Source organism: Motacilla alba, chromosome 4 (genome assembly GCF_015832195.1).
Source record: "Motacilla alba alba isolate MOTALB_02 chromosome 4, Motacilla_alba_V1.0_pri, whole genome shotgun sequence".
Taxonomy (NCBI): Eukaryota; Metazoa; Chordata; class Aves; order Passeriformes; family Motacillidae; genus Motacilla; species Motacilla alba.
In genome coordinates, this window is record NC_052019.1 from 6,690,656 (window position 1) to 6,716,531 (window position 25,876).

Here is a 25,876-nt window from a genome sequence, read left to right on the forward strand (position 1 = left end):
GTTTTGTTTTCATCTGACTTTTTACTTTCTTTCAAGGATCAGATACAAGCTGTTAAATGAATCTACATGAAGCAAGCCTGTAGAGAAGGACTCCTGAGAGCACTATGTGGTCATCTTGCCCTTTTGCAATTGTTGTTTTATATAAGCCTACAATTTTTTACAGTGTTTGGGTAGAATACTGTAAAATGCTGAGATGAAAGCCAACTCAACTATAGAATAGGTCACAGACTAGCTGCTTTTATTTGTCTCGATCCATGTCCACCCAAAAACCAGCATTTGTGCACATTCAGTATGACCTCAACAGGAACTACAACTCAATTAAAAATACAATTAATGACCAAGAGAAAACATTAGTATTCCACAAAACTAACACAGTTAACCTTAGAAATTGAAATGTCCAACCTTCAAATATGCGATCCAGACGTTGCCGCTTCACTTTGTGTTTGTCCATTAGAGACACAAAAGTGGAAGCTCAAAGAACGTCCCCACACAGCTTGGTGATGCTCTTCTCACACCAGCCACCAGGCAGAAATGCTCAGTCTTTTATGAGCTGTGAACAGAAAGATAAACTTTAAAATACATCACTTTTGGCACCTTTTTCCAGATGATCTGGAGATGATCTGTATGTAATCTGAAGAATTAAAAAAACCCACAAAGTTATTAAATCATTTTAGGTAAACTGGTATTTATTTCACAGCAAACTGTCTTCTAAGCACAGAGATGCAAAGCACAGGGCACAACTCAGACCAATCAGTGTGGAAATGTTCCAGGACAGCTGCTGTTCTCTGCCTTTTCACTTCAAACACTTTTCTGCCCTTCCACTGAACAAACCACCAGCAAATGCAGGCACCTTGGGCAGGCACAGCTCCATAAGGTGACAGAAGCATGATCACCTGAGATGAAATTGGAATGCCACAACTTTGCATCACAAAGCTCACAGTGAGAGAAAATACTTCTTTCACTCTTAGCTTTCAGGCCCTTGATGATAATGAAATCCAGAGTTTAAGCTTGGAAGTTGAAGGAAACCAAGTCAAGGGGCAGAGACAGAGGGAAACACATCCTGGTGACAAGAGGGAATGCCAACATCTCCATCAACCAAATGGCATTTGGAGCAGGTTTATGCATGACTAGGCAAAGCTCTTTGGCAGCAGATACAGGCAGGCACTTTTCAGATTCCGTGGAGCTGGGCAAGGCAGCATAAGGGCATTGCAACAAGCAGGCTGCATTTTAGGCCAAACCGCTGAGAAGTGAGAAGGGGGGATGGGGAGAGAGGAGGAAAAAAATCCCTCAATGAGAACCTAATCATAGCAGTAGAATATAAAATGCACGTGAGCAAGTGGATGTGGTAAAACTATGGATACAGATGCTCTAAAAAGCATCATCAGAGCAGCACTTTTATTCACCTTTCAATATCTGAGTGGACTTTGAGAAACAAACACAGAGCACACTGTAGTACAAGCACTGTGCACACTAAAAATGAGCCAAATACTCCACCTCCCTGATCCTTTTTATTCCTGCCCAGCAGCTTTCAACATCAGTGGAAAGGATTAAATGGCCTTACAAGTGACTGAACCTAGAAACCTGCTTGTTTCCTTCTAGAGGCTGAACTGCACTAAAACCAAACATAGGCACATTTCATTAACATATCATCAAGATTCATGATCTGTGAGTGAAATTATAAAGAAAAATATTTTGAGTATCAAGAACTGCACATTTGCATTTAAACTAAGTATCTTTACCAGTACTGCCCTGCTCAGTGCATTTGGACTTTTAATAAAGTTCCTTCTTTGTGTTTGTTTTTTTTAATTTAGATTTTTAAATTTTTTAAATTTAAAATGGAGTTAGTGTACAACATTCATCATGCTTTTAACTCTTCATCCACCTCATTGTCCTCTTCACTTCCCCTCCATATCTCTTCATCCTCAAATTCAAGACTCTTCTGCTGTTTTGCATAGATTCCAGTTGAATATAAGATCCCATCATGAAACGGAGAAGAAAAACTGATGAGGAATGCAGAATGCCATTTTTTTTACTTTTTAAAAAACAAAGACTGTTGCCATTTTAGGAATTCACTTTTACATTTCTCAACATTGGCATTCGTCCAAAATACAATGTTCTTTAATATTGAATGTGGTTGTGTTATAAGACTGCACAAGCATTCCATCAAATCTAACATAGATTTTATAATCTTATAAACCAACTATGTAAGCATGGAACTATATAACCACCAGCCTTGGCTTAAGCCAACACCCCAAACCTGTGCACAGGATCAGCCTTAAACTGGTCTTTAATTTATTTGCTTATCATTTCTGTTTTATAATCTACTTCCTTCAGTTGTCACATAGAAAGATCTAAAGCATAAAACCCAAACCAGAATATAATGAACATTTTAAACGCTAATCTTAGTTTAAATTTATTTAGCTTATTTAATTTCCCATCTTGTAGTAACACAGAGGCCTGCTGGCCTCCTTGTGCTGTGTTGTTTATTCAGCAAAAGATTTTCCCACTGTAGTCACTCTGCATACAAAGCTGGATGACAGCTGTGAAGAACAGACCATCTGCAACGATGGACCTACCACTGAAAGTGTCACCAGATGTTTTCTATCTGTCTACGGTAGCTTCAAAGTGTGTCATATAAATCAAGTAATTTTTTTTTTTGCTTTCAAGCATTGTTTTAACATTATTTCATTGATAGTAAGTTGTCATAAGTTTAAAAAATATTGAAGCAAAAAATAAATTAACATGTTAACACCATTCTAAGTTGAAGCCTCATACAGTTTTATTACACATCATGTTCCAACAGAAAGAGCAGATGATGGTATGGGAAGCACTTCCCAGCAAAACAAAAGCCTTGTAATTGTGGAAGGGTTAGTTACTGCAATTGCTAAACCACAACATGAATATTTGTATTTGAGAAATTCACTAAAAATACACACACAGTGCCTGATGATCTAAAAACCTGAACACCAAATACCAAATACTATTTAAGACCAGACTTCTGTAGCTCAATATTTTAAGATTAAGTGAGAATCCAAGTGATTTAAGAACATATAGGGCTTATCATATATGTCAAGTATCTACAAAGCCATCTGAGAAACCATCAATGCACAGAACCCTTTTGAGCAGCACACATTTTAGATCAAAATACACACTGCTGCAAACAATATTAGAGTTTTTCCTTCAGTTAATCAGATGATTCCAGTGCATTTTTAATGAGAATAAGTCTTGGGGTATTGCTGGAGCATTCAGCTCTTTCTTAGGAAAGGAAACTGAGACTTCAAGATAAAAGGAAAAGTGATTCTCCAACATATTTCCAGCAGAGAGGGCAAATCCTACAGGCTGAAACAGAAATGGTAAACAAGTAAGTCTTTGAATTTACTTTTCAAAACAGATAATACTGGTAATGAATGAGGGATAAACATTTGCTGTTAGTGAGAAGATTTGAAGGAAGGCCCATTCAAAAACCATGACTTCTCCAGAGAAAAAGGATAAAAAGGAAGCAAATAAGAAATTAATTTTTTTAAGAGAGCAAAACAGCAGGCTTATTACACCCACCCTGTGTATGTGTGGGTTGTGAGCAATTCCACAAGATCAGGGAAGGACTCCCCTCAAACCCAAAATGTTGCAGCATGCAGTGTTGGACCATTTCCTTTGCATCAGTCTGATGGGGGAGGCTGGCATGGGCCAGTTTGAAGTAAACCTGAACAGAAAAATCTCTATCACCTCTGACGAGTTACATCACTCTCAAAGGGATCCAGAGAATAAACTCCTGAGCACAGACTTCCACCCACAGGATACAAACTGCAGAAGGCTGATTTCTGCCTTTGCCACACTGTTAGCTGCAGGCATAGATTTGTAGGTGATCCCAAATCACAAGCATAAGAAAGAAGCATAAGAAATCCAAACCAGAAATTAAATTCCCAGAACAGACTGACAGATCATTAGAGGATAAGGCCATGAAGATCTGTGTTACCCTTGGGAATCTCAGCCTTCACTTAACTCAGCCATTCTAGCTTACACTCCTTTGTCTGAAGCTACAGTGGGTTGTTCAAATATTTTTTCTTTCTACTAATAACTATGAAAAAGTATAATGTAAGGCTATCAAAAGAAACACTGTAAGTTTACTTTCCAAATTCCAGTGCCATCACTTTTGATGATCAAAAATTAGATAAATTCCCAAGGCAAGCCAGACTAATGCTTTCCTTTTCCTTCCTTCCCACCCAAACTGACAACATCTCTATTTTCCATCACACCTCACAAGCCCTGAAATGCCATTCTGCACAGCCCTGGAAGCAATAAATAATCATAGTGGTTTTCCTTGTGTTAAAAATACTTTAATTTTCCTAAATAACTATACATTTTGTTTTGCAGTAACTGCTTCGATTAGTAAATAGATCATTTAGTCCAACCCTCCTGCCACGGGCAGAGACAACTTCCACTAGAGCAGGTTGCTCAAATCCCATCCAACATGGCCTTGAACACTTCCAGTGAGGAAGTCTCCACACTTCTCTAGCAATCGTTCCAGTGTCTCATCACCCTCACTATAAAAAAACCTGTATATTCAAGGCAACCATATTTCAACATTATTACTAAGAAATGGAAATGTATCTAAATTTCAAAATATTTCCGTGGTACAAAACAAAATATTTTATGTTTGGCAAAAAAAAAAAAAAATAGGATCTTACTGTGTTGATGAAGAGACAAAAGTAAAATGACATAAAAATGCTAAGAGAATTTTCTTTTATTTGAACATTAACTTAAAGATGTATTTACTCAGTAAAGCAGTCAACTTTCTGAGGTTATGGGCTCTGTGAAAAGGACAAATAAAGTTTATGATGTAAGAAAGAAACACTCTACTTTAAAAAGCTCTACAATTTATAGCTGAACCCTTCTAATGTCAGTAGCAGCAGTATCAGTTCTGTATAAAACAGAAATTTTGGACCAGAGTACTGGTGTTTCATAATGAAAGTCAGGTAATGCTTTTGTCTCAAAATTACACAGTGTACTACACCTAAACATGGAATATAACAGAGAAACACCTCAACTTTTTTTCTTTCTATTTTCCATTTATAAAAGTATTATTTAGTATTATTTACTTAATATTAAAAGTATTATTTTAGTACTTATCCATTGGTGTTTGAAAAATGTCCAATTAAAGATATGGAGGAACCTCAAAAAGAAGGATGACTAAAAGAGGACAAAGACTTTTGTTTGGGTTTTTTCTTCAAAATGCAGCAGGGACTGCTACAACAACACTGGAGCATCCTCTTTGGAAGTTCTGCAGGGCAGCTTTTGTTCTTACATCCTTTCCTGAAGATCCTGTGACTTAAACTGAAATCTTCTGCAGTATGGAACCATCACATTACTATCACTGTGCTCAAAATATTCCTGCTAAGATTTAAGTTACACTTAAAAATAAGTATGGCACATTAAGCAGAACAAAAAGAGATTGATTGCCAGAAGAAAAAGTATATGTCAGCCTTTTTGTGCAAAAATTGAAGTTATTCCATCTTGTCTTATGAAACCTAATACTGAATTAAGAAGGAAATATATAATTATATTTGCCTGTCAGACAATTTATCTTGCCATTAAGTATGGCTAAGCCACTTTGCCTTACCATTAGATGTCAGTACAGTCTAAGAGAAATTGTACAGGGAGCTTCAAGATCAATAAATTAATCACAAAAAATGAAGCCATTACCAAATTAGACACCAAAACACACATTAGCTACTCCTAAAAGGACTGAAACCCCAACCATTCCAATGACATTACCCAAATCTAAGGCAAATCTGTCTCAAAAATATGGAGGACTAGAAAAAGTGCTTGAAGAGGCAGTAAGCATGGTCCAAAGCATGAAACAGCTTGCTGAAAAACTCCCCCAGCCTGAAGACAGTATGACAGAGTAGAATTCAACAAAGGCATATAAAATGCACTCCATGTCTCAACTCAGTGTCTGGAGAGCACACAGTGAAATAGCAAGCCAGAATATTAAAAACAACAGGAAGCTTTGTCACGGAGTATGTAATTAAATTGTAACATCTGGTGTCACAGGTATTGTGGATGCCAAAACCTTAAGTGGTTATTAAAAGGGATAAGACAAGTTTATGGAAAATACATCACTGGCCACTGATAATAACAGCCACACCACCAACTCAGGTCAGAAATCCATAAGCTGGTAAATGCCAAAGGCAGGGAAAATGTCAGCACATGCTTTGTTCTCACAGTCAGCAATGACTGCACTGTGTTCCACTGACCAAATGTCTGTTTAGTTCAGCATCCAGCATTTGCCAAGAAATGAGGTGTTGAATTAAAAGAGCAAGAGCAGAACAAACAGGATCCCTTCTTCAAGCACAAACCAGTGGCCACTTCTGGAGCCAGAACATGGAGGGATGGGGCTGCAGCCCCTTCTGACACGTGGGCACCCCTTACATTCTTAGGAAATGGAGAGATAACCTACAAAATGCAGAAGTGTGAGGCTCACAGCTCACAGGGATGCACAAAAAACATCCTAAGTGCAAAATAAAACTGAAGTAAGTTATTACTTATTAGTACTATTAACAAGTTAGGACTAACACAGACTCAAAAGGTATTGCTGGAATCATCAAACTGACCATGTCTCCAATGTAAAGCCTAAGAGACATCTGAAAATCATCATAATTTAAAAACTGCCAGGGCCATAGACTCCACCCTAGCACACAGAAAGCTCTTCCAGCAGTAGGTGTCCTTTATTACTGGCTGGTTCTGCTTGTCAGTTTGGCTTAAACTCCCAGGAATTAGATCTTTCTTGCAGCTTTGCCTGGTAGATGGAAGAACTCCCTCGTGTTCTTTGCACAGGCACCTCTCAGGTATCACCAAGCCATCCCTTGGTCTACTTGCAGAAGAGACCTGGCTCCCTGATACCCTCCTAGGAAGTCATATTTCTGATCCTAAATTGTGTCAAACCTGTGCATCCTTAAATTCAAGAGCAAGTCACTAAAATCCTGGCTAGTGAGTGCTAGAACAAGACAAAACCTTGTAACTGCAGGAGCAGTTACATCAATATCCAAAGCAGAAGAACATTTAACCACTCTCTTTCACAGTCCTTGAATACATTCAGGGACCACATCTGAGATTAAAAGTATTTGCACTCACTCCAGTAGCTTTTTCATCACTGGTGCAAAGCCAGTTGTTTTTTAGGATGGGGATCTCTGCTCCAGGTATACAGCCAACAGCCTCTCCTTCTGTATTTATGACCCAAAATTTGAATACAATTTCACAGAATCATCCAGGTTGGAAGAGAACTTCGGTATCACCAGCATTTTTTTTTCTCTATTTATGAATGAGAGTGTTTTTTCCTGTTGATAAAAATATTCAAAATAAGGCCAAGAAGTCTCTTTGTCAACACACAACTAAAACCAAGGCTTATGGGCTTTTGACATATTGTCCACTAATTTTTAATACTTTGAATTCCCTTTTGGACTAGTCTCTCTTTTTAATTACTTTAGCACCAAATAAAATGCCTTCCAAAATTTAGTGTAATAATTTGATAATCATAAGCCCTTATTTTTATGGCACAGGACTGTAAAATGGCCTTTTTGACAGGGAATATGGTGAAAACAGTAGAAGAGTTTGTGCTAGTAATTCTGTCATTACGAGCTTTTCATGAGGTATTTGTCTTCACCATAAGGGCTTTTTCCCAGAGCTTTTTTTTTTTTTTTTTGCCCCTTTAGCAGCATTCTCTCTCAATTATACATCTGTCCACAAGCCAAAAATGACTCATTGCTGAAAATGAATTTCTGCAGATGTGTAGGACTACAGACAGATGGGAAGCATCTTTGCTATCTCAGATTTCTAGGTCATGAATTAAACTTTATTGAAGAACTCAAGCTATTAGAAAATTATTAAAGGCTAGCGACCTAAGACATGCACATTTTAAAGTAAAATTGAACTGATTTCTTTAGTGTCAGAAAAATATCATTGAGCAATATTGCAGCTACGATTCTCATCAAACAATATCTCTAAAAACTTCCATTTCAGGTATTCAGAACCAGCTCCTTCAGGAAGGCCAGCATTGTAACAATCCTCAGTCTTAGTCATAAACAGATTTAAAGGAAGGAAAATGAAGAAATTGGTGTGGTCTAACATTATGAACCTGATTCATTCACACGTTGAATTCCTGGCTTTGTCTCTTACTCTCCTGACCTGAGGAATTGAACCTGATCATCCTTCACCTCACCCACAGCTGCTTTGGTTTGTAAAGCAGCACAGATCCACAGCCCAGTGCCCCGTCACAACTACTGCTTTACAAAGTACTTTGGAACATCCAAATAAAAACCATCCAGAAATGTCAAATAAGTCAGCTGTTAGACCAGCGTTAATCACTTCTGCATTTTTCAAAGCCTGAAAAGAAAGAAAGTTACACTGAAAGAAGATCAATCTCCATTCAGGTTTTTCTTTTTTTTCTGAACAGGCAGAAGAGCTGGAAGCCTTCCTCCTTTTTGGAGATTTGGATAGAAGAGACAGCAACTGTGTAAGTGAATGAAACACAATCTCGGGGACTTTGAGAGACAATAGCAGTGAAACTGAACTGCCTCTAACTCAAAACAGAAAATTATCATTATTTGAATCAGAAACTCAAATGAATAATATGTATTTAATATTTTAATGCACCTGAGAAAGCACAACAGGATGCAAAGAATTAGTCAGCACTCATGACAATAAAAAGGCTAATGCCTTGGTTAATGAATTCTCTAAGAAAGGAAACAATTACTGATGAACTTCATGAATTTCTATTGCTAGAAAGGATTTGAACCAGCAAGGAGAAAAGATTACTTTTAACCTTTTATTGATTTATTGACGCTTTTTTTTTTGTCTCCAAGAAAGACACAAACCCACATCAAAATGCCAGGCACATGGACTGTGTGCCTCCTCCACATGTGAAACTGATTCATCTGTCACAGATCTACTATTAAAAGTAGCCCATGGATGTCCAGAAACCTGCACTTTACAATTTAAAAGTCCTGGTTAAAAAAAGATATGCTTGTGCAGTAGAAAAGAAAGAGTAGGGGAAAAAGAAAGAGTGGAGAAAATAGAAACCTCTATTCTGAAAGTAAATAAGAAATCACATCTAAAGACATTTAGGTTAGAAATTTAGTTACAGCTAATTAAGTTTAGACAAAGACCTGTGGGCCTGGTGGTTTTTTCCCTACACCAAGTCTCATGGTGGATAACACGAGTCCAAAAGAAGCCTCCAAGCTGTTGGGAGGCTGGAGCCCCTCTGCTGTGGGTTCAGGCTGAGACAGCTGGGGGTCTCCTGCCTGCAGAAGAGAAAGCTCCAGGGAGACCTTGGAGCACCATTCAGTACCTAAAGGGGCTACAAGAGAGCTGGAGAGGGGCTTTTAACAAGGCCATGGGGAGACAGAACAAGGGGTGATGGCTTCAAACTGACAGAGGGCAGCGTTAGAATAGATATAGGGAAGAAATTCTTTACTGTGAGGGTGGTGAGACATTGGAATAAGTTGCCTGGAGAAAAGCCTGGAGAAAAGGAGCTTCAGGGGTGACCTTGTCACTTTCTACAACTCCCTGAAAGGTGGCTGTAGTCGGGTGGGGTTGGTCTCTTTCACCAGGCAGCAGTGACAGAACGAGAGGACACAGTCTTAAGCTGCACCAAGGGAAATATAGGTTGGATATTAGGAAGAAGTTTTTTATGAAAGGGTGATAAAGTTCTGGAATGGCCTGCCCAGGGAGGCGGTGGAGTCACCATCCCTGGATGTGTTTAAAGAAAGATTGGATGTGGCACTGGGTGCCATGGTTTAGTTGAGGTGTTAAGGCAGGGGTTGGACTCGATGATCTTGACCGTCTCTTCCAACCCAGTGATTCTGTGAATTCTGTGCCCAAGAAGCTGTGGAGGTCCCATTCCTGGAGTGCCCAAGGCCAGGTTGGACGGGGCTTAGAGCAGCCTGGGACAGTGGAAGGTGTCCCTGCCCCTGGCCAGGGGTGGAACTGGATGATCTTTAAGGTGCATCCCAACCCAAAGCATTTTATGATCCTATGGATATGTGCATCCTTGCTGCTGTAAGAAAAGAACATCAAGTACTGGGAAAACATTTTTGAGATTGAATACTTTACTTTCCACTCAAAAAGTAAACTGAGTAATATTTAAATGTTATGATTGTGCATTATTTCTTCAATATTACTTTTATACCAAGAAGATATTTCAGTGAAATAACTTTCTACAAATAAGGCAAATACAATTGTTGGTCACATTTTTTGTTTGCCCATATTACTGCCCTGTGACAGCAACATAGCACCACAGCAGGATCAGTATCACAACACCACAAACATTAGAATTTTTTTTTTTCCTATGGAAAGCTAACATCACATCTTTTCAAAATATCAAGATGTACAGTACTGCAGCACTGGATACACCTAACATCATCCACTTAAGGAATCTCTAAGCCTAAAGTTGGTATCAATTAATTTTGTAATATTTTGTGCTAATTAAAATACTCATTAAAGATTTTAATAAAGGAAGTTTAACTGTTTCACCCATTAACTACTACCTCTGTAATTTTTACTCAGTTACTAGAAGGAGAAAGAAAAAGCAAGAAGGAAAAAACTGATCATTTTGCATGATTAGACTTCCAGAGACTGTTTCCAATTATGTTGTGGTTGAAAAAAGAAAATACCAAGGATAAAGCTTAGCTCCTACTCTTCAGAGTATAGCAATTCATTCCAGTCAGAACAAAAGATACCTGGTCTGGGTATTTATCTATTGCTTGCTCAGGTGACTGGGTAAAACTAAATTTTTTAGTAGTACCTGAATTAAAAGTGTATTTTTTTTTAAATTCTACATTGCCATTTATGAATTACATGTGTTTGCATTTGTTTTGATTTGGTTTGTTAAATACATTAAAAATGCTGGACCACTTCTTTCTGCCACTTTAATGAGAAGACAATTTCTATCACCTAAACATGCCAAAATGGTAAAGATCAAGTGGATCTACTTTGCATTTTCCATAAATCAATATTTAAAACATTATAAATTATGCAATTTATACACGATCATTGATAACATTTAGCAATAGCATTTCTACATTTCTCTGACATTTCTGAAATGTAATTCTACTGATATCTGGTACATAAATCCTCTGGAAGTTTGTGGAATCAAAAGACCTAAGTTTCTTTATGAGCAGGTATAACTACATTAAGAAAGATTTTTCCAGTGTACCACTAGATATTGAAAAAATGTCTTCCCTCCTTGCTAAGCAAAAAGGCAATAGAAGACAAGAGACCAAAAAAGTGATAAATTCCATTTACAGCCCTTACGGTTTAATTTAAGCCACCTTTGTCAAGCTTTGCACCTTTACCCACAGTCCCATCAGCCACACAATCGTTTGCTTTGGAAGGGACCTTTAAAGACCATTTAGTTCAACCCCTGCCCCTTCAGGATGGTCAGGGACACCTTGGACTAGACGGGGTCACTCCAAGCCTCATCCAACACTTCCAATAATGGAGCATCCCTCCACAACCACACAACCACATCAAGATGTTGCATTTTATATATCCAAAACAGTCTGCAAGTGCTATGAATTGTTGGTAGAAAAACCCCAACTATTAGAAACTCATCTGTTTGTCAAAACAGAAGATACTTCTGAATTCTACAAAAAAAATATCTACAAGTTAAATTACCAGTTTATTTCTCACTGTGGCTCCCACCCTTTGACTCCTGGAAACAGCTCAAAGGTATCCAGCCTCAAAGGCATCACTGACCATCTTTCTACAATCAACTTTCATACTCAACTAGAGGAATCGTTTCATTAGCAATTCTTTCCCCCACACTTTGGTGTCAATCTCCATCTCCTGACATGACATTTGATTAAGAAATTTCCAGCCAACTACACTCCCATCTCAGTCACAGCAATACAGTGCACTTTCACACCTTGCTAAATTCTATATACAATCTTTGTTGCAGTTACAGGCATTGCTTACGTAGAAGATTAATGTTAGTGGCTGGAATATTGAATCCTTTAACACAACTGAATGTGGGGAAACAAAGAATTAAAAGTACAATTAGATAGTCTCATGTGTCTGAAACTGGCTGAAAACTGTTTGCTATGATATAACATATTGTAACCAACACATTCATTTTCCAAACTGATTTTGTTTTGTCTATACTCATCATTTCAGCTCATCCACTCATTCTTTTATTCAGTAGGAAGGCAGAGGAGAGAATTAAAGTCCCTGCAGGCTGCTTAGCTGAAGGTCTGCAAAATTTGCTTTCAGATACACAGTTTCTGAACGAGATTTTCCTCTCTCCTGTTCACATAGTGCTGAGATGTCACTGCCTAGAGAAAGGACCTTAAAAACCTGGGACCTATGTGCTTCATCTCTGCATTCAAAAGTTACCTTTAAGAGCTCTCAAACATCACAGAGCAGCCAGAGCAGCAGCTTGCTCAGTTTTTGAGACCCACTTCTATGCAAAACTACTTGGTAAAGCAATTCTGAAGTTTGCAGAGTGGGACAAACAGGCACTGAAATCCTTAGGCAGGTGTGAGAAATCACAGGAAGCTTCTCCATGCTCGTGTCAGAATGCAAGATCCCTCCATGACACACACCAATAACCTGGCAGTGTAAGGCAGTTCAAATGCACACAACTTTTGTTTTATTCCAGAAGGGTTTTAGTGCAACTACGTTCATGACAGCATCTCAATATCTTTCTGAAATTCAACTGATGTAACTATAAATTACCACAGTTTATACTTTCTCTCATGTCTGGGAAGAGAACTCTGTGTGCAGCTAGATTATTTTTAGTTCCCTTATTTGAACATATATGCTGGGTTTGTATCTGTTACAGAAGAAAGATCAAGCAAATGCACTTGGCAGCTGGTCTGGAAAGTGATAAGACCATAATAGTCTTCAATGGAAATTAATTTTAGTCCTACACTACCACTAGGAAATAAAATTTCCAATCCATATTAACTTTAAGTTAATTCTTCTTGATTATTTAAAATGCTTCTGTTACTGAAGAGTGCAGTTTTAATCAAGAAGTTTTAAACTGTCCTAAGTTCATAACATCTTGAAAACGTGGCCAAAGCTGTGAATAATATTCCTTCAAGATCGAACTAGAGACTTCAAAAAATTGTAAAAAGACTGGAAGTTAGACATGGACAAAGTAGTTTGCATGCCTCAAGAACTGTGTTCCTTAATTTTGGAAGGAAGCTGGAGGTGTGAGCCAAGAGAAGTAGCATTGCACATTATCTGCAGCACCCAAGCCACCACTCCACATCCTCAAAGCTCTTAACCCCTTATCAGGCAGATGACTATAAATGAAGAATTTTTCCTTCCTAGAGGAGATGTGGAGGTGTCTGACTGTGTCAGTATATACTGAATATGCTTCTTTAAGAAACCCTTGAACCATTTGACTGTATTGATCTCCTGTCAGAGAGAAGAATGGCATTTCTTGCCTGTGAGAATGTCACACTGTCACCAAGAAGGAGATGAGATATCCACTCACCACCCATCAGCCAGTCCCTCAGCACTGGCCTGTGCTGCTCTCCAAGGCACACTCTGCTACAGTGTTGACTTTTTAAAAGGTCTAGATAAAAATTTACATAAAGTGGATCAACTTCCCATTGATTTCTGCTATACTATGAGCTCTTCCAATAATGTCAAAGGAATTATATTTGGCTAGAATCAGAGTACCTGGAGAAAAGCAGTTTTGCAGCCTTGCACCCAGGAGGAAAAATAGAAGTCTTCCAAGCAAACCTCACTGTGCTACTTTTAAATATCAGCAGTCCAAGTTGTTCATAACTCCTCCACTGGCCAGCTACTTCAAAAGTTCCACTCAAAGGGTGTTCATCAGCAGACCTGCAGGAATCACTTGGAATCTGTTCCATAGCTGGGAATCCTTAGTATTTCATGTTTTCCCTACTTTTGGAGCATCACAGTGCCTGCTGTCATATCTTCTTTGCACTACAGCTTCCTGATCCCCTCCTCAGATGACTCCTGAACTCTGCATGTACTGCTTATTCCTCCTTGATCCTTCATAGGTGTCAGCTGCACTGTGAGGACAGGAAAGCTCCTAAACCCAGCAGACTGCCTGGATTATCCCCTCAGTTACGTGAGAACTGAGTGAAACTTGGGCTCCTTTTGAATATAGGAGCCTGTATGGAAGGGACTCAGGATCAACTGCCTCTTGTGCTTTCCTTCCATAGCATTAGCATCTCCACCAAAATACTTGGAACTGTTTCACAGCTTAGCATTAGACCCTGAATAGCCAGCTGATATTGTCCTGTCTTGAGAAAACAGAGACAAAACTAAAAAATCCACTTTTTTAAACAGCAAATTCAAAACGAACTTCAGAAGAGACAGTCCTGGTGTTCTTTATAAAACAAATACTAGGAGATGCTTGTTTTACTAAGAAACAAAATCTTTTCCTCCATGATCTGAAGAGAGATTGCCCAACTCTACTAAACCATATCTGGAGTATGGTTAGAACTGCAGCAATGCCAAAAAAAATCCTGTTAGAGATGCTCTGGCTCTAAAAGTAAGCAAGTAGGCAACAAAAAAAGTCATTGTTTTCAAAAAAAATTCTTAAAACAAGCAGATGTAAACAAAAAGCAAACAGTTGTCTACAACAGGACTATAGAATTTTCATATGTAGAGAACCAAGAATGCAAACGACAACTTCAGTGGTCTTATAAACACCATAATTTTTGTTTCAATTTACTGTACATAAATGAATTTTAAACCAAGTAAAATATAATAATTATGAAATATGCATGTGGGGAAAAAAGCATGAGAACTAGGGCCCAAATAATACTCATCTTGCTTTGGTTGCTGGTATTATTTCTTCAGTAGTTCAAAGGCTGCCTCCAGAATATAAAGACCCTTCAATCTTTTCTTGAATGTTTGAATAACAGCTCTCCCTACACATAATTAGATTTGAAAACATAAAAGTATTTTGCTTGAATAAATAACATCAGAAGTTCAAGACTCCAAGATGAGTATATTTGCAATTATATCAAAAGCAAATAAAAAACTGTTCCCTGAAAAATCAAGTCTTAAAATAGACCAAAGTACAACATGTGCCTTTGTTTTATCTGAGTGTTGCATATCTGGACCGAGATTGTTAGCTTCTCTGTGTCAAGATCAGATGAAAATTATCTGCATAGAGGGAGTAAAATGTCAAATTCTGAATATCTGACAATTCTACAACAGATGGCCTTAAATACTAGTGATTCAGTTGTTGCTGGCATTGGGTCAGTTCTTTACTTGTTAATTAAGGGCCTGAATTTTGAACTATTATTTTGCTATAAAATGCCCATCGGGCAAAAAAAAAAAAGAGAATTAGAAAATGCATGGCTAAAGGTTTTAGAAAGCTTGTTCTCTGTTTATGCAAGAATTTCCATTCTGGCTGATTAATAAAATTCCAGGTTGGGAAAAAAACCTCCTCTCCCAGTTGTTTAAATAAGACCCAGATCTTGCTTTTAGTAAATAGTGGCAGTAGGCAGGTGCAGAAATGCTCAACCCTGTCCCCTCCACCTCACGTGAGGATATATTTTATAGTTTAAGATGCTCAGATAGCAAATGTTCAGCCTCTTCTTTCCACAGCCTGGCTTTGGAAAGCAAGTCACAGGAAGGGTGACAGGAGGCTGTTACTTCTGCTCTGCAAAGGAATATCCAGAGTCAGTCCTCCTCCTCCACAGACTGGAGCTTGCCAGGAGTTCACTCATCATTTCTGTCACAAAGCTGAGTTTGTCCTTGTCCTTCACACAGGACCTGCCTCTGCCTGTGGGCCACTGCTGAATGTCCCTATCTCCTCTTCCCTCTTGCAGCTGAAAACAGAACATTTATCTTGTCTAACTTTCTAGTCCACCACAAATTGCCCCAGGAAGCTCAGGGCAGCTTCAGCACCCAGAGAAATGTCCCTGTCACACTCCTGCCTTGGGAATGGTCCCAGCAAGAGGGAAGGAGTGCCATGCCACTTCTTAAACGGGCACAAACAGATTCTGGAACTGCAATCAACTGAAGAAAAGTGAAATGCCTGAAAGAGATAAAATTCAGTAGTGCTCATTAAGTTCAAGATCATTCTAAATCATATCAAAGTTATCCTATAACTGAGGAAAACCAAACAGCAAATAATAGCCACACAACAACAATGACAACAACCTCTCTCCTTGGTATTTTCTTTCCATTGGCATGTCCTCTGTGTCGAAATCCATTCCCCCAAATCACTTCCTCTAAGCCAGTCCACATTCACATTGGTGATGAGACCCTCACGAGCAGTTACCACCAGGAGAAATTCCCCAAAGAACTTGAAACTAAATTTTTCCCTCCTGAAGCATCAGTTTGTTATCTGATGCTTTGGAATCTATATGCAAGAGCACATAAGGGTTGGCAATTACACAGTTGGGTATTTATAAACTCTGAAAATATTACCATATGTTAGAAAGCAAAAATGATATACCACTAAATAAACTTTCCCTTTCCATTAGATGCACATTCCCTGAAAAAAATACAATTAGGCAGTAATCAGCCTTGACAATACATATTTAAATGTAAGATAAAATTACTTTTTTTTGTTAACAGAAAGAAATGAAATTTTACAAGAGTATGCAGTTTTCAAGTATTTCTATGCAATGACAGATTTAACAGCCAGAAGATATATCTGAAGGAAATGGAAATATTAACCTCAGAAATCCAACTTTTATAATTTCTTTATTTTACAACTATCCAAACACTGTTCTGAAACACCATGGAACATTGATTTGCTTTTAAATAGTAGCAATATCATTGACTTCAGTATAAGGCAAACATAGCAACTTCAGACCTTTTAAACTAAGCCTTGACAGGTATTTCACTTCATTTATAAGTCACACTTACAAAAGTGCTTTATTTAAATGGCCAGTTAGTACGACAATCACCTTTTAAGAATGCACTCTTTTGAAAGAAATCCTTCTTGACACATTTCCTTTTGGTTTCCATCCACGCAGAAGCGGTTATCTGATGTTTAACATAAGCTAAGGATGCCATTCTGGATGTTACATTGGTCAGACTTGGCAGTGGATAAAATTGCTGTTTCTTTGCCTTTTGTTTGATGTTAGATGGCCATTTCTAACTGGCTCTGCTTGCCCCAGAGGGCACAGCTGGAGAAGTGCACAGCACGAACACAACAGGCTCAGAAAGCAGCAAAGCATCTGCCACTGCTCCCAAAGTGATTACGTGACCCATTCTAAAACTTAATTCTCTATTGCTTATTAAAAGTAGAAAATTTGACAACACTGAAGGAAAAAAAAAACCAACAGAAAATTAAGAATCATTAAAACATCCTATAATCCTGAGAACAAATGGCTGCCTATGGCTCAAGTGAGCAAATTTTGATCACAGAGGGTGGGATACCTTTTACTGCAGATCCCAAGGACTGAAAGAACAATGCCATAAATTAATAATAGCGAGTCTATAAAGGTTGAATTGATACTGACATCTTGGATATTATTACAGTAAATGACAGATTAATGGACAAAGGCACGAGATCCCAACAGTCTTCCTAGATATTTAATTACTAGGAAGTAACCAATAATCATATTAATTAGCACAGCTAAAAATCCCATCGAGCAGTAAATGATTTCAAAGGAAATTTTGGCTATAACAATGACAAGTTAAGTAGTAACTTAGGCCAATGCCAGCACAGAATAAATGATTTAATGATCCCCATAGAAAGTTTTATTTTACTGAGATCAATATCTGACCCCTATTATACACTAAAAGCCATGCCTAAAACCAATTATAAGAACTATTGTTGGTACTCTCAATTACAAAGAAATTTCCTTCTCAATTGTCATTCCATCAAAATTAAATACATAATATGGAACTCAATGCATCTTTCTGACATCTCAAGAGCAATAGGAGCTATTTATATTTAAACATTTTATTTTTAAAAACCCTGTAAATCTTCAGTACTCAACTTCCTAGATTATAAAAAAAAATCAAAGCATTTAGCACAATATGTATTTCTAAATGCAACATACTGTTATAATTTCTAAGTGAATCATGGAATGGGTTTGAAAAGGACCTTAAAGATCATCTCATGCCAACTCTCTACCATGGGCAAGGAGAGGTTCCTCCAGACCAGGTTGCTCCAAGCCCTGTCCAACCTGGCCGTGGACATTTCCAGGGATGGGACATCCACAGCTTCTCTGGGCAACCCATGCCAGTCCTCACCACCCTCACAGTACAGGATTTCTTTCTAATATCTAACCTAAATTACCCTGCTTTCAGTTTGAACCCATTACTCCTTGTTCTATCACTGCAGTTCCTGATCAATGAACATCAATAGCAAAACTGATTTCTCACTGCACAGGAAAACTAAAAAAAAAATTAAAAAATTGTGAACTTCAGATTTTACATTATTAAAAGTATATTTTAAAAATATCATCCCTTTCAAACTTGACTTTCATCAAATGCAATAAGTACCCCACACAAAATAAAGGGTTGTGTGATGAAGTGAACCTTTTTAAACTAAAGGTGTACATTGAGTTTCTGCCATTACGAAACAAAGGAAAAATTTCTTCACTTAGAGGGTGGTCAAGTGCTGGAGCAGACTGCCCAGGGAGGAGATAGAATCACCATCCCTGGAAGCATTCAAAAGACATGTGGCTGTGGCACCTGGGGCTGTGGCACCTGGGGACATTAATGGCTGTGCTGGGTTAGTGGTTGGACTCAGTGGTCTTAGAGGTTTTTTACAACCTTAATGATTCTATGATTTTAGAGATAATACTTTTTATACATATACAATCTATATATCCTCTATAAATCCTACTGGGCAATAAAACATTTGTGTTCCAATTTTGCACACTGTCTTTGCTCAGATCACATCTTGCTTGTGCACAAATTCTGCTTGTGAATGATACTAGGCAGCAACAAGGATAATTGACACATATCAATCAAACATCACATAAAAAGGCAGTTAAACTGACAAAATAGAACCTGAATGATTGAATACTCAATTAAAAATCAAGAACTAATGGAAATAAGACTCTTGACTACCTTATGTTTTTCATGGTCTAAAAGCAAGCTGTTATTGCATTAGTCTAAAATAATCTAGTTTTATATTTATTTTATATATGTGTGTACATAACAGTCTAAGTCTTCAAATATCTTCATAAAAAACTTCCCACTGTGCTGATGCAATAGGCACTTTAAAAAAACTGACTGCCATTTAGATGCAGAGTCATTCTAATTCTGATGTAAGACCAGCTGACTCGTAAGTTCATTCAAACATATTCATGTTTCTAGAGTTACACCTGCTACTCACAAGAGACAGGACAGGAAAAAAAAACCCCAAAACAAAAGCAAATAACAGATACCTGCTTTTCAAGTCCATATTCAATTTGTACTACTTACACTATTGTTTTCCTTCAGTGAGCAATTCCCTTAAAAGCTCAATTTTTTTACCAAGTCTGTTTTCAGGAAAATGAATATAGCTTCCAGAAGTTACTTGAGGAACAACTATTAATCTCTTTAGTGCTGGAAAGTGTAGTTATAAACTAGACATTAATCTGAAAATACACTGGACAATCATTATGGAAATAAGTGAGCATTTAAGGTAGCACATCCCTTAACAGAAAGGTACAAATAATGAATACAGAATTAATAGGAAAGTTCTCCAGTTCCATTGCAAAATTGAAATTTAAACCAAAGGCAAACCTATAATGAATTTTGGAAAAAAGACTTTCCTACAGCAAGATTAATAATTGCTTTCAGTTTTTTTAAAGAGACAAAATAATAAAGCCTCCATATAAAATATAACTGTAAAAATCCTATGTTATCAAAAGAACCGTACAGTAATTCATCTAGACAGTTCTCACTCTAATGCCACTTTATGATTACTGAGTTTAAAAAATGGGACCATGAAATAAAGAAGATTAATTTCTCAGAAGTTTTTACAGCTGAAAGTGTACACTAAAGATTAACTACAAAGACAAGAAATCTAGGCCCTACAAGGATGAGAAATTTAGACCATCTGTATTACATCGAGTATTACTTTATGCATTATTCTTGGCTTTTCATCAAACTCTGACCCTTATAAACATCCTTTTTGTTTAAATCTTTAAAGACTACAGCTGTTCTTGTTACTGGTTTTGGAAATCACTGCTCAAAACCTTTGAAATGGAACGTATCTGAAAAGACTTAGCAAAACTGATATTTACCAAAAAAAGCTTATAATTAAAGCAAACTTTCAACATTCTGAAGATGAAAAATGCAAGAACAAATAATCAGGATAAACACAATTAGCATAAGAAAACTTCAGGAAGAAACGATGAAATATGGAAAAAATGATTTAAAGATTATATACTCGGTATTAGTGAATATTGAAATATAAGGCACAGGAGGCTTTTCTCCTCTGAGAATAAAAAGAAGAATCTATATACTGGATTAGAATTTATCATACCTGCTGCTTACTCTGAAAGTTAAATTAGAATGAACCATTCACAATTCCAAAATAACTTGGAATAACCAGCTATAAAATTACAGTAAGGAAATGTTGGCATTCATTTAATTCATCTGTTCCAACCCTTTTACTGAAGCAGTAGAACAAAGTTATACCAATGTCTATGTTCTAAAAACAGATATTAAAAAAACACTGCGTATAGATTCTAAGTAAGCATATGTATCAGAAATTAGAAAGGAATTTCTGTAGCTACAAACTAGCAACCATCTCTCCTCCACATATTTTGTGTTTTAATTCTCCAATATATAATGACAAATGTACAAGAGAGCATCTCTCATGGTTTTAAGACCTAAAATAAGCTTGGCAATCAATTTCTATCTGGAGTGATCTTATTGCAGTCCTTACAATAAAAATTATAACAAACAGAATCAGAAGCAGAGAGGCTTTCTTGCTCTGAGGTTGCACCTGCGATAACCTGGGAGGAAATGTAAGAATGAATAAGCAGATGAATAAGGCAAAATGGCTCAAAACCTTGCTCTGTGACATGCTGCTATCATTCCCAAGTTTTTAGCTATTAAACCATTGCCCACCTATTGTCACAGGTATGCCCAAAGGTCTGCTGGCCAAGCAGAGGCTGCAGGACTCCACAGCCCAGAATAAAGTCACTTTATACAACCACAGCTGGCTTAGGCAATGTCTAGAACTACACCCTGAACATTCTGGCAGCTACAGGGAAAACTCAGGAAAGCCATCCAAGCAATTTGCTTTTATGTCATAAAACAACCTATGGAGTTCTGTATACCCAAAGTGAACTATTACTTCAGGTCAGATCTGTCTTCCCAAGAGGCATGGAACACTTCTGGAACTCTTCATTTTTGACATTTATTTGATCTTCAAATCTCAAGTACATTTGTACAGCTCCAAATATAATCTAACTGAAGCTCTTTAGGCTACTCCTCTGGGAATGTTCCAATGAAATTCAGAAGTCCACTGTCATAGAATCACAGAAGATTTGGATTTAAAAATCATCTCGTTCCAACCCTCCAGCTGTGGGCAGGGACACTTTCAGCTATACCAGGTTGTTCAGAGCTCCATCCAACCTGGCCTTGGACACTTCCAGGGATGGAGAAGCCACAGCTTCTCTGGACAACCTGTGCCTCACCACGCTCTGGGTGAAGAACCTTTCTAATATCCAACTTAAACCTTTCCTGACTCAACTTCAGGCCATTTCCTCTTAGCCTCTGCCATCTCAATACACCTGCCTGTGTACCTGCATCTCAGTCCTGGCAACAGGTTAAGCAAAAGGTGAGATCTGCAGTTTCCAGACCCCCAGCACAGACCTATAAGGCTGGTCCCATGTTTATAGCAAACAGCAGCTTTAACAACAATACTCCAGGAGCGTGACTTCTTGGAAAATTTTTGTAATGCCTTCTGCCAACCTGCTGCCAAAAATTTAATGCAGCTGAACATCTGCATCCTTAAAATGAAGGTGCAAACATAGAGAGGTCACTGGGCAAACTGCAAAGTCTTCCAGAAACACCACAAAAACTTCTTTTCCTAGAGGTCAGAATTATAATTCAAGAGATCAGGTATTCCCACCTTTGGGACAAAAAACCAAACCAAAACCAACCAAAAAAACCCACCCTAAACACCATGAAGCACAAATTACTTGCAGAACTAGGTCTAGCTTTCAGCACTAAAATCTATATAAAACCTCACAAAATCTCAGAGGAAAAACAGCTTTACTCATTTATGAAAAAACACGACTCAGACAACTTCCCCTCTTTTTTCCTACCAGCAATGAGGCATAATTGCACTCTAGAAATGTTCAGTACAGTGGATTTTCAAGTGATCTCACATTTATTGCACAAGCTTAAAGCAGAGCACCATACCTAACAAAATGAGATTCGAGTGATTCTGCCTGCATGCTTCTGATTCAGAATAATTTACAGTCATCTTACTTTCCAACTGTTTTAAAGATTTTTGTCTGAAGAAGAAATCAGAGGGGAAAAGAGACTCAAAAAAGACACGAGTACAGGCACCACAGGACTCCTTGGTTTCACACCATCCAGCAAAAAGAGCTCTGAAGAATGTGACAGCCAGCCCTCTGATCTGTGATTCCTTGAGGTCTCCTCCCAAAGCACTTACTTCAGTTTCAAGTAACAAGATGAAGATGATACCTTTTTCCCAGCCCTTGAGTCTGACACTAAAGCCCTTCAGCAGACTAATACAAATGAAAATAAAATCAGTACCTTTGTAAAGACATAAGGTCTCAAATATATAATAAAAAACCCCCTTGTATCAGTATCTACTAGCATTGATTTAAGTTTATTTGAATTGAGCAAAGCCAAATATTAAAATTTTACTTCTTTGCTTTAAATGCTTCTACAAAAGAGCAAAGACATTTTATTTATATCGCTATCTCTGGAGAGAGAGTTCAAGTTATTTTTTTAAAGATGGTGAAACTCTGAGCTTCAGACACCTATATAAGATGCATTAAAAACCCTTGAAGAAGCATTTATGTTCAAATATTAGTGTGATAATACTCCTACTGTCAACAAGGGAAACTGAATCTTCAAGGCATGAAAAACTTTGGAGGTCACCAGTTCAATGATTATCCTGCAATGATTAGAACTTTGCTTCCCCACAGCATAAATTGTCTCAGTGTACAAAAAGAAAAAAGCAAGTAAAGCAGTAAAAAAAGGCCCTTACAGTTTGGTATTGATTCTCTCAGAGTTGTTCCAAAGGACAGTGTTTCTTCTTGAAGACAAAATAGAGACTGTCTTCTCTCCTAGTGACAGCCACACTAACTCAGCTGTCTTCTATTGAAAAACATGTCAGACTTGTGCCTGCTAGAACAGGGTATTTTCCCCCCAGAAAAGACCTCAGAAATGTATTTGTAATATTTTCAGTGATTTTTTTTCCCCTCCCTTTCAGAAAAAAAGGTTAGCCACATTTAATTTTTACCTTTTGTTATAGCTTCCTTCCCCTTGGTCCTGTTCTCAGCTACAAACAAATGAAAGCATCATTTGTAACTGTGAAACTAAAATGGGATTTTCTTCACTGCTTCCCATTATAAAGTACACTGAATATTGCTCACAACTGCACTGCACTCCAAAAATGCCTGTAGTACTTCCTTTTTGTCAAAGGAAACTGCATCTCTACATTAACAGATGTTTTTCTTAATTAAAAAACAAAACAAAACAAAAACCCAGCTATAACAGTTATTGATTCAAGCATTTCTAGCACATTTACTGTGTCCTCCTTTTCCACGTATAATTTCTATTTGGTGTTTACAGCAAAAAACCAAGACATTGCAGGGCTATTCTCAAATAGCAAAGGCCTTTCAAAGTAATGTTTAACTTCTGTGACTCGTTCAATCAACTCCAATTAAATCACTTGGTAAGAATGGATTACTCCCAGGAGGGAATGCTGCACATATTAAGTCATTACACTTTGCAGGGAAAGTGACATATTCCTGTATTTAGAAAATTTATAGAGCAGTGCAGTTAGTAAAAACTGATTATAGCTGTACATCACTGATAAAAACATTAATGGATTAATAACATCTATTACATATAAACACAATTTTCGATGGATGAACAAAAAAAAAAAATCAGTTCTGGAGACATGTAGTTGTGTATATGCACCTAGAAAGCTACTACCAGTCTGAGTAAAAAGTAATTTAATCCACATATCTCTGTTCTAGGCATCAATTCCTTAAGTGTTTATTAGAATCATTCCAAGTACTTTTCTCTCTCATAGTTAGAACACACTAAATCATTAAACTCAAAAGAAAAAAAAATTCCAAAGATGTTTTCAGACACCCTTTGCATCCAGAAATCCCAGCCAAGATGACTTTAGACTTGTTCTTATTGTACCACCAGGAGACATGAAAGACCTGTTAAGTCATCTTAATAGAGAACTTGTCCCTGGGGTGTCTTCTGCAAGTGATACATTTCATTGACTCTGATAGTAAAAGGGTCATAAGCAGAAGCAACAAATATGCAATGTAGCACTGAATGTACATTCTGAATTTATTAGAGAAAATTGAAAGCATTGCAGCACCAAAACCTAATACACCATTAAATACAGCATAAAACACAATAAATACCTCTATACCTTACTTTTATTATAGATTTTAGGAATATTTTAAGCCACAGTACATTAAGCTATTTTACACCCAGCGTGGGGCTCTGCAGGTGATACATGAGAGCTCCATCTTATTTCTCCTCCTCAGAATGTTCTTATTTATATTTCATATGCAGTTTGTCACAACTTAATTTAAATAGCTGTTAAATAACTGTTAATCTGGTCCTAAACCCATTATATGCTTTTACATCACATTCAAGAAGTACAGTACTCAGAACATCTAAGTTGTTTTTCTGCATACAAACCTAAAAACAAAAGACTTTAAGACAGCAGCCAGTACATATCACTGGAACATATTATAGCAAAGTGGAATAACATTTGTGGAAAGCACAAGATTCAGTGTTCAGTATGAAGAGCAAAGACTGATGTTGAGAAATGTTTCTTTTTTGTAAGTTGATAGGATAAACACACCCCTGGAACATTCCGTCCATGGCAGGAGACTAAAAAAAAAAAAAAAATTAATGCCAAATTAGTTGTTCAATGCTGACAGAGGGAATGGGACTTTGCCCAAAAAAACCTCGCATGCATTAGAAAAGTTCCATCAAAAAACAAGTTTATTACTACATCTTTGTGAAGAATGCACCTCAAACTTCTAAGATAAACTCTGTCCACTAAAGGCACTCTCACACAGTGATGGACAAAAGAAGCCACCCTTAAATGCAACTCTGGAAACACTGAAAGGCTACCAAGAAGTGAAAGTGCAAATACTCCAAATATCTGTTAGCCTGAAACCTCTTGAAAATACATGAATTATTATCATGAACAAGAACTTTTAATGTATATTCAAAGACTGATATTTCCCTTATTCAATAACTGACAAAAGGCTTGGGATTCACAAATTTAACCTCTAACAACAAAGAAACTGAACAAAACCGAGCAAAATCAGATCATACAAACTAGAAAAAAAAAAGGAAAAACAACCTCAATTCAAGCTGCCACTGGACTGTTGTATCTTTGGGAGCTTTTTTTTTTTACTTCTCAGAGATATTAGATTGTGTCATGACCAAGTGGTGCAGCTTTATTGAGTTTAAAATAGCAGAGATTAATGCAATACAGCAGCCTTTATGAACTTAGCAGCAGTGTAAGGGCTGGAACTGGAAATTCAAGAGAAAAACATAACCACAAGGATGCTCCATGCATCAACTGCTGCATCCAGGAGGTTTTCTCATGAACATTTTTTATTTGGTTTGGTTTTTTTTTTTATACTATACGTGCCTTTAACTGAAATGCAACATTTAGTATAGTTCAAAGAACTGGACTTACTCAATTCTGCTTATTTTATGTTGCTCT

General features: G+C 37.4%; 1 protein-coding gene across 3 annotated transcripts in view; it reads right to left on the minus strand.

The window, feature by feature from the left end:
* Window positions 1–25,876, minus strand: part of CTBP1 (C-terminal binding protein 1) — a 238,051-nt gene that overhangs the window by 182,991 nt on the left and 29,184 nt on the right. For all 3 annotated transcript variants that reach the window (XM_038134193.1, XM_038134191.1, XM_038134192.1), the window contains exon 2: window positions 403–550. In XM_038134193.1, coding sequence (XP_037990121.1) covers window positions 403–451 — 49 coding nt within the window. In that variant the 5' untranslated portion in view covers window positions 452–550. The remainder of the gene's footprint in view (window positions 1–402; window positions 551–25,876) is intronic.